The 16,093-nt window shown below is 35.8% G+C and overlaps 2 protein-coding genes and 1 long non-coding RNA gene across 3 annotated transcripts; all 3 read left to right on the plus strand.

Moving 5' to 3' along the window:
- Positions 1-952: 952 nt before the first annotated feature.
- On the plus strand, positions 953-8,264 carry LOC132645087 (uncharacterized). The gene is made up of 2 exons (XR_009583989.1): positions 953-1,538; positions 7,121-8,264. It is a non-coding gene; the product is annotated as an uncharacterized LOC132645087 (long non-coding RNA).
- A 3,785-nt stretch (positions 8,265-12,049) lies between these two features.
- LOC132599886 (non-specific lipid-transfer protein 1-like) lies at positions 12,050-13,397 on the plus strand. The gene is made up of 2 exons (XM_060313054.1): positions 12,050-12,479; positions 13,111-13,397. The coding sequence occupies exons 1-2, from the start codon at positions 12,118-12,120 to the stop codon at positions 13,118-13,120; spliced, it is 372 nt and encodes a 123-aa protein (XP_060169037.1). The 5' UTR covers positions 12,050-12,117; the 3' UTR covers positions 13,121-13,397.
- Positions 13,398-14,588: 1,191 nt separating this feature from the next.
- LOC132599887 (non-specific lipid-transfer protein 2B-like) lies at positions 14,589-16,022 on the plus strand. Its single transcript, XM_060313055.1, has 2 exons — positions 14,589-14,994; positions 15,799-16,022. Exons 1-2 carry the CDS (start codon positions 14,637-14,639, stop codon positions 15,801-15,803), a joined length of 363 nt encoding a protein of 120 aa, XP_060169038.1. The 5' UTR covers positions 14,589-14,636; the 3' UTR covers positions 15,804-16,022.
- The last annotated feature ends 71 nt before the right edge of the window (positions 16,023-16,093 follow it).

Genomic DNA, 16,093 nt, shown 5'->3' on the forward strand with positions numbered 1-16,093 from the left:
CTTTTAAAACTTTTTTAAGAAAAAAGAAAAAAAATGGGGGGTAGGGTGCGGGGGGGGGGGGGGATGGGTTGAGTGGGGGGGAGGGAGGAGGGATGTGGTGGTGTAGAAATGAAAAAGATTTAAAAAAAAAAGAAATTTAGGAAGGGTGGGGTGGGGTGGTGGGGTGCGGGGTGGGGGTAGGGTGTGGGCTGGGGGGAGAGGGAGAAGGGATGTGGTGGTGTAGAAACCCAAAAGAAAAATTAACAAAAGAATTGGGTGTGGGGGGTGGGTGTCACGACCCGACTAGGGGCCATGACGGGTACCCGGAGCTGACTATCGAACACCACTCATTAGGACAATTATCATACTCAACCTAAACAGACATAATCTCCAAGGCAATACATATATATACATAATCCCTCACGGCTGCAAAAATGATGTACCAAATATACACTGATGTACTCATGAGACAACTACTACCCACTATTGACATCCAATTTTGACCCTCCTTTCCTCTAATTCACTTTCTCAAGCTTCAAAATTAATAATTACCTTATTTTTACTATTATAATTATTATCGTTATTCTTTACTTTTCATTGTCACAATTTTTAGAAATACTAACTTAAATCTACATTTTTTATCAATGTTACTACTATTACATTACACCTTTTTATTAATTGATTGACATTACGTTATTAGCTATAAGTCGATACATCATATGCTAAATCATTAACATTAAGTTTGTAATATTAGTACTTTATTTTCTACATATTAATTACTTTTATTTTTCACATATTAATTACTAATAGTTATCACATAATATATATTGTACAAGTTAATTACTTAGCAACCCAAAGAGAAGGCTTGAGGAAGAAAGACCATCAGTTTTAGCCCAAATTCGCAGCCCATTAGCCAATAGAAGAGTCCAGCCCATAATTCTTTTATCTCATTTTTTTTCAAACCTAATTTCCATCCCTCATCAGCCGTTACATGTGCCTCTCTCATCCCTTTTCTCTTTCAAGCAAAGCTCCAATATCCCTCAACCATGGACAGCTTTTGTCCATCTATTTTCGAGCAAGAGGGATCCATCTCTTTCATCCACGTCTGGTGTATTTCAGAGGTTCTATGAAGACTTTCCTATTTTATACTCAAAACGCACCAGCTCCTAAAAAATCTTAAACAAAATCTCACTGTTTCGGGTTATGATCTGACGCATATCTTTGCAAATTTCAAACGGGTCTCTTGACTCGATTTTGAATATCAAATCTTTCAATTCCCGCTCAGCAAACACAAACCCTATCCTAGTTTCTCATCTATAAATACTCTCTCATAATAGTAGCCGCACCACGTTTTTTTTTTAACATCTGTGAACACCACCGCACCAAATACAATCTCTACACATTTTGAACTCTAAGAACCTTAAATTTCTAAAGTTCCTCTTTCAGTTGGACTTTAACCGTGATAGAGATTTTTAGAACTCATTGGTGTCTAGTTTCGAATCTGTTCATAACGAGAGAGTAGATTCGCCCGACGTCCCCGTTCACTGCACCAACAAAAGGTTAGTGAATCTTAAACTTCGATCTTTTTCTCTGTTTTCCTTTCACTGTTAATGTAACATGTATATTTCATTTAATTAGGAAATCATGGTTTATGATCTACTCTTGTGTCTTCAAAATCATGTTCTTAGTATGTTAGTTAATAATTCTATATTTAGAAGCCTATTAGAAATTATGCTCTAGTTGTTTGTTTGGTTCACTGCTCATGTTGTTTAACCGGATAGGTGGTTCATGAGTTAGCTAAAAATTATAAACTATTAAGATAAATGTTAGGTTAGATCTCTCATTAAGTTTACTCTTTCACTACTTTATGTATTGACTTTCCCCCCTTTTGGTTAAAAGCACTGCATTTGTGTTGAAAAAAATCATGAGTTAGGCTCTGTTTTCATGTGTAAACGAATCTGTTTATAGAAATCCTATAGCCAAGAATTATGTTAGTGTTACATCTTTTGTAGTTTCGTATTGGGTGGTTTTCTTTGGTAGCGTTCTATCCTGGTTAGATCACGTTCATACACGCTGAAAAGTTTCGGTTCGTTGCTATGTGTATCTTTATGTTTATATCGAAATATTAAATAGGCTAAGTCAAGTTGTAAGAAGATTAAAAATGTACTATGTTCAGCTTTCTTGATAATAGAAGTTAAATATCACTATGTGCCTAAGTCATGTATTAGAGAAGTTATTTGTTATTCACGTTGTAGTGCACTGTGCGTCTACCTCTGTTCACATCTTTTTTGACATTTCACTTTGCCCATTTTCCATGAGATACATGCCATATGTAGGTGAAATGTTTTCTTTTAGTAACAAAAAAAATGCTTCCAAGATCATATAAGAACATGTTTGTTTTTTAACTAGTGTAAACATTTAAAGAATCTGCTTGGATTTTCCAATTACTGTATCTGATAACATGCTCCTTTTACTGCATAAATATTGTGACCTCTTGTTTGTTGAAGTTGAAGGACTAAATATAATGTCATTTCTCATTTCCATCTTCATATATTACCAAGAATCAAATTTCTCCTCTTAACTTTTTTTTTTCATGAACACCGGAGCCGAAGAGTTTCACTTTGAGATTCAACGACACCATTCACAGAGTCCGCACATAATTCTCCGCGACGCTCTCTTATATTGCCTAAGAAACATATTGCAGAGCATTCCTATAGCTTATGAAAGTCAAAAATGGCTTTCATCATTTTTTTTTTACGTTACCATCTTTGCTTATTCGTTGGTGTGATTGAGATTACCCATGTGATTAACCTTTATTTGTATTTTGTGTGACCAACCTCTATTTGTGACCAACTGTTTGAGACCTAAGATACTATAATTTACAGCCAAGTTTCATTTAAGGTTTGCTTTAGTTAACAACATACTAGTTACTATTTTACATGGAATATGGCATTTAGGTATAAGGAAATTGAACATGTGATTAGTTCTCTACGTTTCTCCAAGTTTTATCCTTTAGGTGGGAATTTGGTTAAATGTTTTTTTGCTAAAATTTTATTGCACAAAGCAGCAGTCATTTTCCTCACTAATCTAATCTTTCTTTGAATATGAATAGGTTTTTAGGTCACTAATTCAAGGCTGCACTTGTTTTAACAAATAAGTTGTTTTGAGTTTACAAAAAGTACATTTCAGTGGATTTTCATGAAAATGTTTTCCAAGCATAAATTGAGAAGATTATTTGACACTCAACATTTGTACATAAATTTTACAACTGGCCTTTTTAATTAACTCTAAGTCCGGTCGGTTAACCATTTTTAATAGATCTTAAAGGATGCTTAATACCTTCTCTTTAGATTAGTTGAACCCTTACCTAGTATCTTGTGGTTTCGTAGACTTTAAAACGGAGTTAACTTTAGACAATAACTTTAGTAAATTTTAGGTGTCTTAATTCACCATAAGTAATTAAGTGGCGACTCCTTAATTTTAATTAATCCCGGAATTACCGGAATGTTGTAAACCATTTTGACCCTCGTTAAAATGGGGTATAACACCCTTGCATACGTATTTACGAGCCTCTACTAGAGTACTGAGACATAAGGACGGGACAGGACCCCGTCGTGCCCAAATATGTACACAAAAGAATGTAACAACAAATGGCACCTCCGGAGTAGTGGAGTGCTCCTGTGAATCTGTTGAGTAGCTCCTAAGAATCTGGGCCGTCTCCCTGCCTACTTGTGGGCATGAACATAGCATCCATAGAAAGAAAAGGACGTCAGTACGAACAATGTACTGAGTATGTAAGGCATACACAATAACATGATAAAGAGATGCAAGAATATAAGGTAACGGGGTAACCTGTAGCTGATTGCCTCTTAAGGCGAAGTCATGCATGCTAACTCATATAATAAACAACATCATATCATGTAAGCATATGTATGCAACTGCCCGACCATATAGGTACGGTGTGATCATCATTAGCCCGCGTCCGGGGTAAGCATCTCATGCCGCCCACTAGTGGTGTCTGCCCATGCCATCTAGACATGGTGTATATGCCGCCCGCCTTAGCGGTGTTTGCCCGGCCATGTAGGCACGGTGTAATCTCATCATTATATACTTATCATAAAGCATGCATAAGAACTCAATTAAAAGTTACAACTTGATCGGGGTGACGTAAGGTCGAGAACCCCCGATTCCATTATGGAGTAGTCATGGTCATCATATCTCACCTTGAAAGAACGAGCCTTATAAGGTGAGCTTAACAACAATCAATAACATCAAGGAATCATATAAGGATCATTAGCTTCATAAGACTACCATATCATAAGCTTTAGAATCTCTAGACATAAATTCATCATCATTTTTATCATATTCATAACACATCTCTTATCTTTATCTCATGAGAAATTCTTAATAATCGTAGACTTATAGTTTTCGAAATATAAGAGAATCATGGAGGATAAAGGAATTCATGTTGTAGGAATCATGCCTTCGAAAAGAAGGGACTAGCCTTACATACCTTTTACGCCTCTCTAACTTTGCCGACTAAACACTTCCTTCCAAGTTCGTAATTCTACATTCAAGAGAGTTCGTACTAAGGTTAGATAACCGGGAACATACCTAAGACCTCAATTAACAATCTAAGAGCTAACGAAAATTGGGCAACACTTCCTTTGTTTCTACAACTTTCTCCATATAATATAACAACTCTCAAACGTCAATAACAACATCCACAATATTATAATCAATCAACTTGTTAAGCTAGATATTATTCAATTCTCAAAATTCCCTCTTCAAGTCATCCCTAACCATGGTTATCACCCAACGTTGTATTCATTCACATATAATGCTTCTTCAACATTCTTAATATCATTCATAACAAGATTATACCCATAACATGTCAAGAACTATGGTTCAGGTTGTTACCATTCAAGAATTCCACTATTCTCATATTTGTACCCCATTTTCTACTTTCTTCCATAATCCAAGTCTTTCAACCATTCATTACTCTTAATAGCATGAAATGAACATAAAACTCACCTTTGATTGTGAAGGAATGGTTTTTGGATGGAAATGCTTCACTTGGGGAAAACCCTAACTTCAATTCCAAAGGAATTTCTAGCTTCCATCAACCCTAGTTAGTATTCTTGCACTTGATTCTACCAGTTTTTGGTATTTGATATTTGATTTCCCTTGAATTTTTGTTAATGGGAGGTATAGAGAGTTCTAGAGGTTTCAAGAAGTGAGGAGGAGGTGAGAAATGAAAATAATAACCTTGGGCTTATATTTATAAAAAGAGACCAAGCCGCCCGTCACAATTTATACGGTTCGTATAAATTTAGACGGTCCGTATAAGTGACCGTATAAATTCTTTAGTGATCACCCCTCACTGTGACTGTTATACGGACCATTATACGAACCGTAAAAAGTTATACGGACCATATAATGGGTCGTATAACTCACCTTTTTTCCAAACTTGTTCTCGTCGTTTCGTTTGATCTCCAATCCTTATGGAACCTTCTTAGCACTTGTTTAACACTTCATTAACAATCTAAGGGGCATCATAACTCTTTCTTAAGACATTATTAAATCAACATTAGCTCGGTAATTTACAAAACCTTTCCAAAACACGACGTATGCTTCGCCTCCCTTAACGAACTTTCTTCTCTTGCCTCAAATGTCTTTGGAATCTTAATTAGAATCACTGAGTACCCTTTCTTACTTGTAGGGACATCATATACTTCTTACCCTACGTCAGTCTATTTACCGCACAACGACATGAACTTTTCCGAGGTGTAACAGTGGGGGTGTGGGGGTAGGGTGAGGCGTGGGGGGAGTGGTGCATGGGTTGTGGTAGTGGTTGGCGGGTAGGGTGGTGCATGGTTGCGGAAGTAGTTGGGGTTTGGTAGTTGGGGGGCTAGGGTAGGGGTGGGTGGTGCAAAAAACCAAAAAAAAAAAAAATCAAAACTTTTTTTAAAACAATTTTTTTGGGGGAGGGGGGTGGAGGTGGGGCAGCACATCGGGTGGGGGCGAGAGTGGGGGTGGGGTGGTCGGCGTGGTTGGGATTTGGTGGTTAGGGGTGGGTTGGATGGTTGGTGGAATGCACTTGTGGACCTGTTTTTCCTACTTTTATTAGGGAAGTCATGCTCCCCATTTTTCAGGAACTTGTTTTCCTAAAGAAAATGTTTTTCAAAATTTTTTACCAAACGAACATGAGAAAATTGGAAAACATTTTCCGGAAAATGTTTTTCTTCATACCGAACACACCCTAAGTTGAAAATGTTATAGTGTTTTGAAATAACGATTCAATTAGCTTCATTTAGCTTTTGAAATGAACAAATCGGCTTGGAGCCTGTTTGGATGGGCTTAAAAAAAGCGGCTTATAAGCTGTTTTTAGCTTATAAGTTGTTTTTTTTAAGCTAAGCCAAACGGGCCAACTTATTTTTTTGGACTTATTTTAAACACAAAATGACTTATAAGTTGGCCAGTCAAACACTCAAAAAGCTGAAAATAGCTTATAAGCAACTTATAAGCTACGCCAAACGGGCTCTTGGTCTGTGATTAGGCGTAAATAGGTTGAAGATCTCTCTCTTCTAACGGATCTTTGTGAACTTGAAATTTCTTTTTATTTTATTTATTCTTTAACCTTGATTTGTTTAATTCTTCCTTTATGGTTAAAACCAACAAGTCAATTGAAGAGTGAAGCACGAGAAATGAGGATTCTAGTGCGTCGAGCTCTCTCAAAAATGTAGGAGAAAATGATTGATACTTTCAATGAGTATGTGAACGAGAGTTCAGAGGGTTGACGATCTCAATCTTGATAGTTGGCCCCATGTATGGTGGATTTCCTTTTGTAGCATTGACAATTTTTCTTTTACATGGTGTGCGAATAACTATAAATTTTAGATTAATATGTCTAGAATTGATATTATGCTACTTCACCAAAATATCAAAATCTAAATCAGAGGCAAAAAGCTATAATCCTCCTGAGAAGAAGGTAATATCATGTCGTAAAGCACATAAATTTCTTTTGTTAACCATAGAATATCATATTGATATCTTTGTGGAAATAGGAAAGAAGAAAAAAGAGTATTTGCTAGCAATATATTAGCTGTCTGAAGTTTGTCTGGTTTTTTAAATACTGCAGCACATACAGGATCTTGGGCTGAAGCTTACCCTGAGATAATCACTTGTGCAAATATGTTCTGGTGGCCTGCTGGTAGTCCAGCTCTTGCAGCTGAACCAGGCACTGGTCAACTGAACCCCTTGATTCCCAAGATCTATGAAGTTCCCAAGGATGTCATCCACGATACTGTTGCCATGTTTCCAGATTCATTCTTTCAGGCGGGAGCGGATGAGATCAATTCAGCCTGTTGGAATACTGATCCATCAATCCAAAAGTTTGTTTCTAGCAATGGAACTCTCTGTCAGCTACTCTAGAAGTTTATCTATAATACCTTACCTGAAATCCTCTCACTCAAACGTACAGTGGTGTACTGGGAGGATGTTATATTGAATACTAATGTGAAAGTGAATCCATGTCTGCTTCCTCCAGAGAATGTTATTATGCAAACTTGGAATAATGGACCAAACAATGCAAAACAGCTTGTCACTTCTGGCTACCGTGTCATTGTGTCGTCTGCAGATTACTATTACTTGGATTGTGGTCATGGGAGCTTCGTTGGAAATGACAGCCGCTATGACCAGCCATCAGGTACTGACCAAGGCAATGGTGGATCCTGGTATGGGCCTTCCAAGACCTGGGAAACCATTTACAACTATTATATAACCTATGGCCTGACTGATGAGGAGGCTCAATTGGTAATTGGAGGGGAAGTAGCATTATGGTCAGAACAAGCTGGTTCAACTGTTATGGACTCACGAATTTGGCCGATAGCATCAGCAATGGCAGAAACATTGTGGTCAGGGAATCGCGATGAAACCGGGATGAAGAGATATGCAGAGGCTACTGATCGACTAAATGAATGGAGGTACAGAATGGTTGCTAGGGGAATAGGTGCTGAACCGATTCAGCCACTTTGGTGTCTCAAAAAGCCAGGCATGTGTAACACAGTTCATCCATTTACTAGCTGACTCTTTATCAGTGTGTACTGGTCTCTTTTTCAGTTTGTTTTCCACTTCCTCTCAGTGTTCATTCAAAACTGAAAAGAGGGCTATTTATCTGTATTATCTTCTATATATTCAAAGTCAGTTTCTTATTGTAATATTACCTTCTATGTCACCACATTACTGAGATTTTACTAAGCAAATGAATTTGAGAATTTTTTACATAGCTGTTTTTCCAACCTAATACTTGCGAGGATGCTACTGTGTGAAATTAGCTGCAGCAGACTCTGTGCAGAATGCACCTCCTGTGATGACATAAAAGGTGGAGAATGCAAGCTCACAGATTATGACATATAAAGAACTTAGTACAAAAAAGTGAGTAAAAAAAGAAACAAAGGCACGGTTAAAGAAAGGGGATGGCCTTAGCTTAAAGCCAAATTCATCCATTGGTGAAGTTGGCAATTGTTTGGTTCTAAGAAAGGATATTGGGGAAGTGAAAAGGATAGGGACTTTATATCATGTTGCTCAATGCTTGGTAACATTAATTAGAATGCTCTTTATTATTAAACAGTGAAGGGGGTGTAAGAATTAAAACAAATAGCTATTCAGCTACGATTATTTCATTCCTTTGTTCATCAAAGTAAATGAGGAGAACTTAACAGAGACACAGACTGTTGCTTTCACTTCTCCTTCTCCTTCCTTTTTACCGGTTTCTGTACCTTATTTCTCTGTTCTTTTCTAACTTCCCCTGCTATCATTGTGTTATTGCATACCGACTTTCGAATCTCCAAAACCATAAAAACAATGAATAATTGTTGGTTTTTAACAAAGAAACGTAGGAAATAACTGAGAAAAAATACTGAGAGAAAAATATATGCAATGCAGTTAAAAGGAATTATATTATTTAACTATGTTTAGCTCTGCATTTATAAGATAAAAAAACAATAAAAAGATAATTATAAACAACAACAACAACAACAACAACAACATACCCAGTGAATCCCACAACGTAGGATTTGGAGAGGGTAGATTGTACGCAGACCTTACCCCTACCTTAGGTAGGGAGGCTGTTTCTGGAAAAAAGATAATCATAAACTAGCCTAAAATATCTCTGCAGAGTATATCTTTAACTAACCAACCTAGCCTAGAATATCTCTGCAGAATATATTTCTAACTAACTAATTACTAACAGTAAAACAAAGTTTATTCAAAAGCAGTAAAACAAAGTTACTGCAGTCCAAAAGCAAATGTTCTAACACTCCTCCTTGATTTTGGAACTGCAAACTCTAGACTTGGCAGGAATTACTTTGTGAACAAATCTGCCAACCCATCTTTGGTCTTGCAATTTTCTGGCATGTGTTCATCTTCTGTTGGATTAAATGAGAAGTTTTTACCCCTCATTTTAACTCGTAAAAATCTCCTACTTAGTGGCATCAAAGATTCGACAGTACTTGTCATCGAATAACAATTTAAATCCTTTTTCCACTAGCTGGCCAACACTTAACAGATTTTTATCAATATCAGGCACGTAAAGAACATCTGAAATTATTTTTGTAGCTGAACCTGTTTTGATTGCAATAGTCCCTTTTCCTTTTGCAGGAATATCGTCACCATTACCGATTCTGGTTTTTATTGTTTTCCATTGACATAAGCTCTTTATAAATATTTCTGTCATATGTCATGTGGTTTGTACAACCACTGTCAATCATCCAAAAATCAGATTTCTTGGTTGAAAAATATGTTGCCACAAACAAGTGGTCTTCTCCTTCTTCATTGCTACTTGTGCATCTGCTTCATATTTTGGAGATTTGTTTTTGCAAATCACTGCTTCATGACCAAGTTGGTTGCAGATCTTGCACTGTGCATCTGACCTCTTCCAACATTTAAATAGAGGATGACCTTTTTTGCCACAATGCTGGCAAGGTAGGTAATTTTTTTTTTTTTTGAATTATCACCCTTGCTTTGAGTCTTGTGGCTGGCTATCAAGGCTCCTTCAGCCATACCATCTTGCCGCATAAGCCTCTTTTGCTCTTGTGCCTGCAATGCATTTAGCAATTCTGCCAAAGTAATCTTGGACAGATCTTTTGTGTTTTCCAAGGTAGTTATGGATACTTCGTATCTTTCAGGCACCGTAACAAGAATTTTTTCAACAATTCTTGAATCTTTAAACTTAGTGCCAAGCAACGTTACCTTGTTAACAATGCCAAGAAGTCGGTCTGAGTACTCTTGTCGATCTCAGATTCCTTCATCTTTTGCAAATCGAATTCCCTTATTAAATTTACCACCTTCATGCCTCGTATTCTTTCATCTCCTGTGTATTCTTCCTTTAGATAATCCCAAAATTCTTTTGTTGTTTTGAGAGCCATAGCTCTTGTGACAATTGTTACAGACACACCAGCAAACAAAGTTGCTTTCGCCTTTGATTTTCTGATTTTCTTTTCTTTTTGGTTTTTGATCTGGGCCACGGTGGGATTATTTGGCAACGGAAGAACATCATAATCTTCTTCCACGGCTTCCCAAAGATCTAAAGCCTCAAGATAAGTCTCCATTCTTACTGCCCATAGATGATAATTTTCACCATCAAAGACAGGAGGAGCTATTTGAGAAAAACTATTTTCAAAATCCATCTCACTCACAGGTCCCTCAAGAAAATGACTCTGATACCAATTGTTGGTTTTTAACAAAGAAACATAGGAAATAACAGCAAAAAAATACTGAGAGAAAAATATATTGCAATGCAGTCAAAAGGAATTATATTATTTAGCTATGTTTAGCTTTGCATTTATAGGAAAAAAAATAATAAAAAGATAATCATAAACTAGCCTAAAATATCTCTGCAGAATATATCTTTAACTAACCAACCTAGCCTAGAATATCTCTACAAAATATATTTCTAACTAACTAATTACTAACAGTAAAACAAAGTTTATTCACAAGCAATAAAACAAAGTTACTGTAGTCCAAAAGCAAATATTCTAACATTTTTAAAGTCTAATACAAGACTCAATGATTAAATTAGTAAAAAAATTGTACACGTAATGACTTAAAGATTCAAGAACTTCATTCTGTGACACCTTGATCTTTTCAATGAGTTTGCCCCTAGAGTTGGATTACTTGCAAAGTTGCAATAACTTTGGTAATGGTGCAGCTGGGATTTGGGAAATGCTCTTTTATACGATTTTACCTAATAAAAAAGCAGCACCAAATCAAGTATTGGAAAGTCAAGATAGTTAATTGAATATTCCAGAATTCAGAGAAACAATACTTAGCCCTCCTAGTGCAAGTTTTATTATAAAAAGTTGAGATATCCATTTTCAAGCAAAATCATATCATTTCTAATTCTTCCAAGTGTCCTTTCCCAGATTAATCTTGTATAAAATCCAGCTCGATTCTAGACCATGCCATTGGAACTGCCAACTCCAGCTTAATGTTACCTGATATGATTATTACTACTAGTATTTTTTGGTAATTAATTAGGAAAGAGTGCAAAGAGGACTGAAACTGAATTTGCAACCAACAGTGGCGAATGCATCCTTTAGTAAGGGGTGGGACAAAAAGTAAAGCCTTAAAAGCAACACATTATTAGATTAAACTGGATCGCTCACAAGACTAATTGTGGCAAGAGACCGACACTAATCACCTAAAATCTTGTATAAGCCATCACTGACAAGCAAACGTGGAGAGAGCTGAGTTCTCAGTATATATGGGATTGTAATTATACGTGTACTCTTTTATTTTAGAGGTCAATTTGTGAGATTATCCAAGCTTTTACTACTAAAATAGAAAATGACCGTTGTGTTGAATAGTTCGCAGTTACTTGCCACAATCTCCATTGCACCAAAGTTTGACTTTGCAGAAAACTACACACAATCTTAACCAAGAAAATACATCAATAATTTTCCATCATTTCTTGCACTCAATCACTTTAAACCAAACATTTCTTTCATTTTTATAAATTTCTTGTGCTAGTGAGCTTTCTTAAATCTCATCTATAAAAGCAGGCTCAAAACAAGAGTCTCAGCAACAAGTTCAACTCAATCTAAAGTCTTTTTTTGGTAGTAGTTTGGTCTTTTAACCATGAACTCTTCAAGCCAAGCAAAAGCAGTACCATTGATCATGGCCCTATTATTTATGCTGCTAATTCTCTTACTTGCACCAACTTCAGAAGGTGCTATCTCTTGTGGCACTGTGATTAGCAACGTTAAGCCATGCCTCAGCTATTTACAAGGTACTGGTGGGAAGCCACCACAACCTTGCTGTTCTGGTTGTAAATCTCTTTCATCTGCTGCTGCAACTACACCAGATAGGCAGGCTGCATGCACTTGTCTCAAGAATGCATCTCAAAAGATCAACATTAATGTTCAACTAGCACAGGGTCTCGCTCAGAATTGTGGAATCTCCTTGTCCGTCCCTATCTCAAAGAGTGTTGATTGCACCAAGTACTATTACTCTTCCCTTAATTAAAGTCATTTTTCTTATAAAATATTTTTCAAGAAATGTTACATAGAAGATATTTTTAGGAAATGATTTTCGTTTAGTTGGTGGGTGCATGAAAAATATCGTTACAAAAAGAATGCATATTACTCTACAAATTAACAATATTAACAAATTGAATAGTGTTCTGATGAAACTTAGTATTAGAGACTGATAATAATGTCTAAATGTTGGTTGAAGCAAATGAATGAAATTAAAGGCTTAAATAGTTGTAAGGAATTAAAAAAGACTTTCGTCACAAGTGAGGGAAGTCATTTCTTTTCTAAGTAGAAAACATTCTTATTTCTTGTGGTTGACTACAAGAAATGTTTTCCTCAAAAATAACTTTCATCGTACCAAATACAGCCCAAAAAAAAAATAAAAAAAAATAGCCATGTCAGATGAGGTAGACACATTAAAGCACGTGATAAGATGGCCATAACCACAAACCTTGCACTAAAATGATGAATTTTCGTTGGGCAATATTATCATCAGCCAACGATGAAAGAGAAACAAACCAATTATTTCTTCCTTGTCCTTTTATCTTACCTATCCGCTTGTTTTCTGATAATTTTGTTCATTGTTACTTCTTTGCAGGATCAATTGAAGTGGTTTAAGGATGATAGAAGGCATTTCTTTAATTTGGTGTGAGCTATATAGCAAATAATTTGTTTGGAACGTAACTGTCTTTTTCTGGTTTGGTTTATGTACACTTATGTTCAGAGTTTTTGCACTTCTGTTTTGCATGTAATAAATTGTGTTTTCTCTGATGGGGAAAATATAATGAGAACTTTTCTTACTCTGCGTACTAAACGAGCTGAGCTTACGTATTAAATGCAGTATTTTGTGAGAATTTATCTAATAAAATTTCGAGTTATTGTTTTTTTCTGGGAGTTTTGTCTGTGATTATCTATGTTTAGCATTAATATTGAATATGCTGGTCTAGAAATCGTTTAATTTCGTGACTGTAAATAACAAGGCCGGCTCTAATTGCTTTAGGCAACAAAATTTTGAGGTCTCAAATTAACTTTACTATTAATTGGTCCAAAGTGGTCAAAAGGAAATCTGCTAAACGTATGACATGAGTGCATTTGGAGATGCAGATAACTATGAGCCGCATAATTTTGTTGGCATGTTCGATCACAATAACAAACTCAACATGGCACCTTCCCCACCTGCACATGAAAATCCTATGTAAGGTGCAAACACGCATTGCATGTGCTTTTTTTTTTCCCCTTAAAAAATATATCAGTGATGTATCTAGATTATTTCACAAAAATTTATGGGCAGAAAGATCAAATCACCCAAGTAATTTTCTTTTTTTATCTCTACTGAAAATTGAAGCCTAATCTCCTACTATAATTTTCACCAATTTCATGTATTTCATTTTCATCTTGTCCATTATTTGTCTTAGGAGCCGTTTGGACATGATTTGAAATCATAAGATGAAATTACGATGATTTGAAGTTGAAGTTTTGTTTGGATATGCAATTTGGATTTCATAAATTGTATTTTTTCTTATAGACATAAAAACCCACAAGTTGTGAAAACCATCAAAACTTTCCAATTCTTATACAATCTTACTAAATGAGCAAGTCATAGTTCATAACAAAAGTAATACGGTACTAGAAGACCTTTCTAAAAAATGCAACATCAATTAATTAAACTTTAGTTCAATAAAATGGAAAATTGAACATGAGTTGTAGTATAACTACTCTTTAATATAATTCTCCCACATGGTTGGTGAGAGTAAAGTTGTTATAAATATGCTACCAACTTGTAGATCTTTAATAATTGATATAAATGGTTGGTAAACATGATTGGTAAATATAACTACCAACCTATAGATTTATTTTTATAAAATATAAACTTATGAGTTAACTTTTATATTTAAAAAATTTGAAATCAAATCATCCCCATGAGATGAAATTACATGTCTAAACTTTAATTTCATCTCATGAAAAAATAGCATTTCCAAACGCCTACTTAGCCCATTCGATCTTTATCAATCAGTAACAACTTTATTTGTCTTCATGTCCCCTCAAAACTTCTATATAAAACCATAAAGCATTTGGAAAAAAAAAAGCAAACTCAATACCTCTTACCATTACAAACACTTCACCATGAAGGCTACATATCCTTTTCTTACGGTAGTTTCAATACTCTTCTTCTTGATTTTCCCAACCAATTACTCACATGCTGAAAATATTAAGTGCAACAACATAGTACGAGCTGTGAGACCATGTGTGGTGTTCTTCAGGGGTGGGAGTGGGGTAACTGGGATGCCTCCAGCTATGTGTTGTGCTGGAGTTTCAACTTTTTCACAAATGGCTAAAAACACCACTAATAGGGCAACTGTTTGTAGATGTGTTCAGTTAGCAATCAAAAATGTGAGAATCACAGATGCAACAGTTAAAGCACTTCCTCGCAGATGTGGAATCACCTTGCCCTTCTCTTTCTCTCCATATGTTAAGTGTCCTGGTATGAGTTTTAAGTTTTATGAATTGATGCTAAAAGAATATTTATGCGATCAGATTAATGATAAGATTAATTGGTACACGGTACAATATATATATATATATATATATATATATATATTGATCTTAAATGAATCTTGAGCCTAACTCACACCCCAAAAGCTAACTTAAGTGGAGGAGGATTGCTCAAGTCATATGAGGAGCCCAGGATTCTCGTCCTTCACCACTGATGTGAGACATGAATCAGCCCATCACGCCCAGATCCGGACATTCTTTATCTGGGTGCCACTGTCCGGTCTGGAGAGTATATTCATGGACCGGGGGTCCCCACAACTGTCCGGGACACCGAGAGCCAACTTCGGATTGGGTCTGGCTGTGATACCATGTTAAATTAAGTCTTGGGCCTAACTCACACTCCAAAAAACTAGCTCAAAGGGAGGAGGATTGGCCAAATCATATAAGGAGCCCAGAGTTCTCGTACTTCAATTGATAGGCGCCTGAGATTTTCTTTTATGCAATATTAATATATATGGATCGGAGTAAATAATTTTACCTTATAAGTTGTGATAATTGTAATATATGTTGAATTAAGTAGCTTGATCACGTACCAAACAGAGAGCAAACATATTTGAATCATTTTGCACTTTTTTTTTTTTCGTGAACTAGGAATAGTAGTAAACTACTATTAGCCAAGGAAACTTATGAAGTTCAAATGAGTTATAATTGAATTGATTTTTACTTCTATTAGTTGCTCCTACTGTATTTATTATTTGCTATAATATCATGTGATTGTTTTTACTTGTGACAGGATAAAATGAGCTTAATCTGGAGTAGCTTGGAGGATGTAAATTAAATCACAACGATGAAGCGCTAGCTGGAATGAGTATAAATATTTCATAAATTTTGTGTTTTTTTCTTGAGTATTTTGTTTTCTCTGAATTGCCTGTCTTTCGTCCTGTGTTGGTGTTTTTGTAGTTGTAATTTGTAAATGGCAATCTGCACTGGTCTTGTTTTTTATCTTTTTCCTCATCATTAGCTTCCTTGCATAAATGGTTCTTGCAACTGGGCTCAGTGGCGGAGCCAAAAATTTGGGGAAGGGTGTG

Source organism: Lycium barbarum, chromosome 6 (genome assembly GCF_019175385.1).
Source record: "Lycium barbarum isolate Lr01 chromosome 6, ASM1917538v2, whole genome shotgun sequence".
Classification (NCBI taxonomy): Eukaryota; Viridiplantae; Streptophyta; class Magnoliopsida; order Solanales; family Solanaceae; genus Lycium; species Lycium barbarum.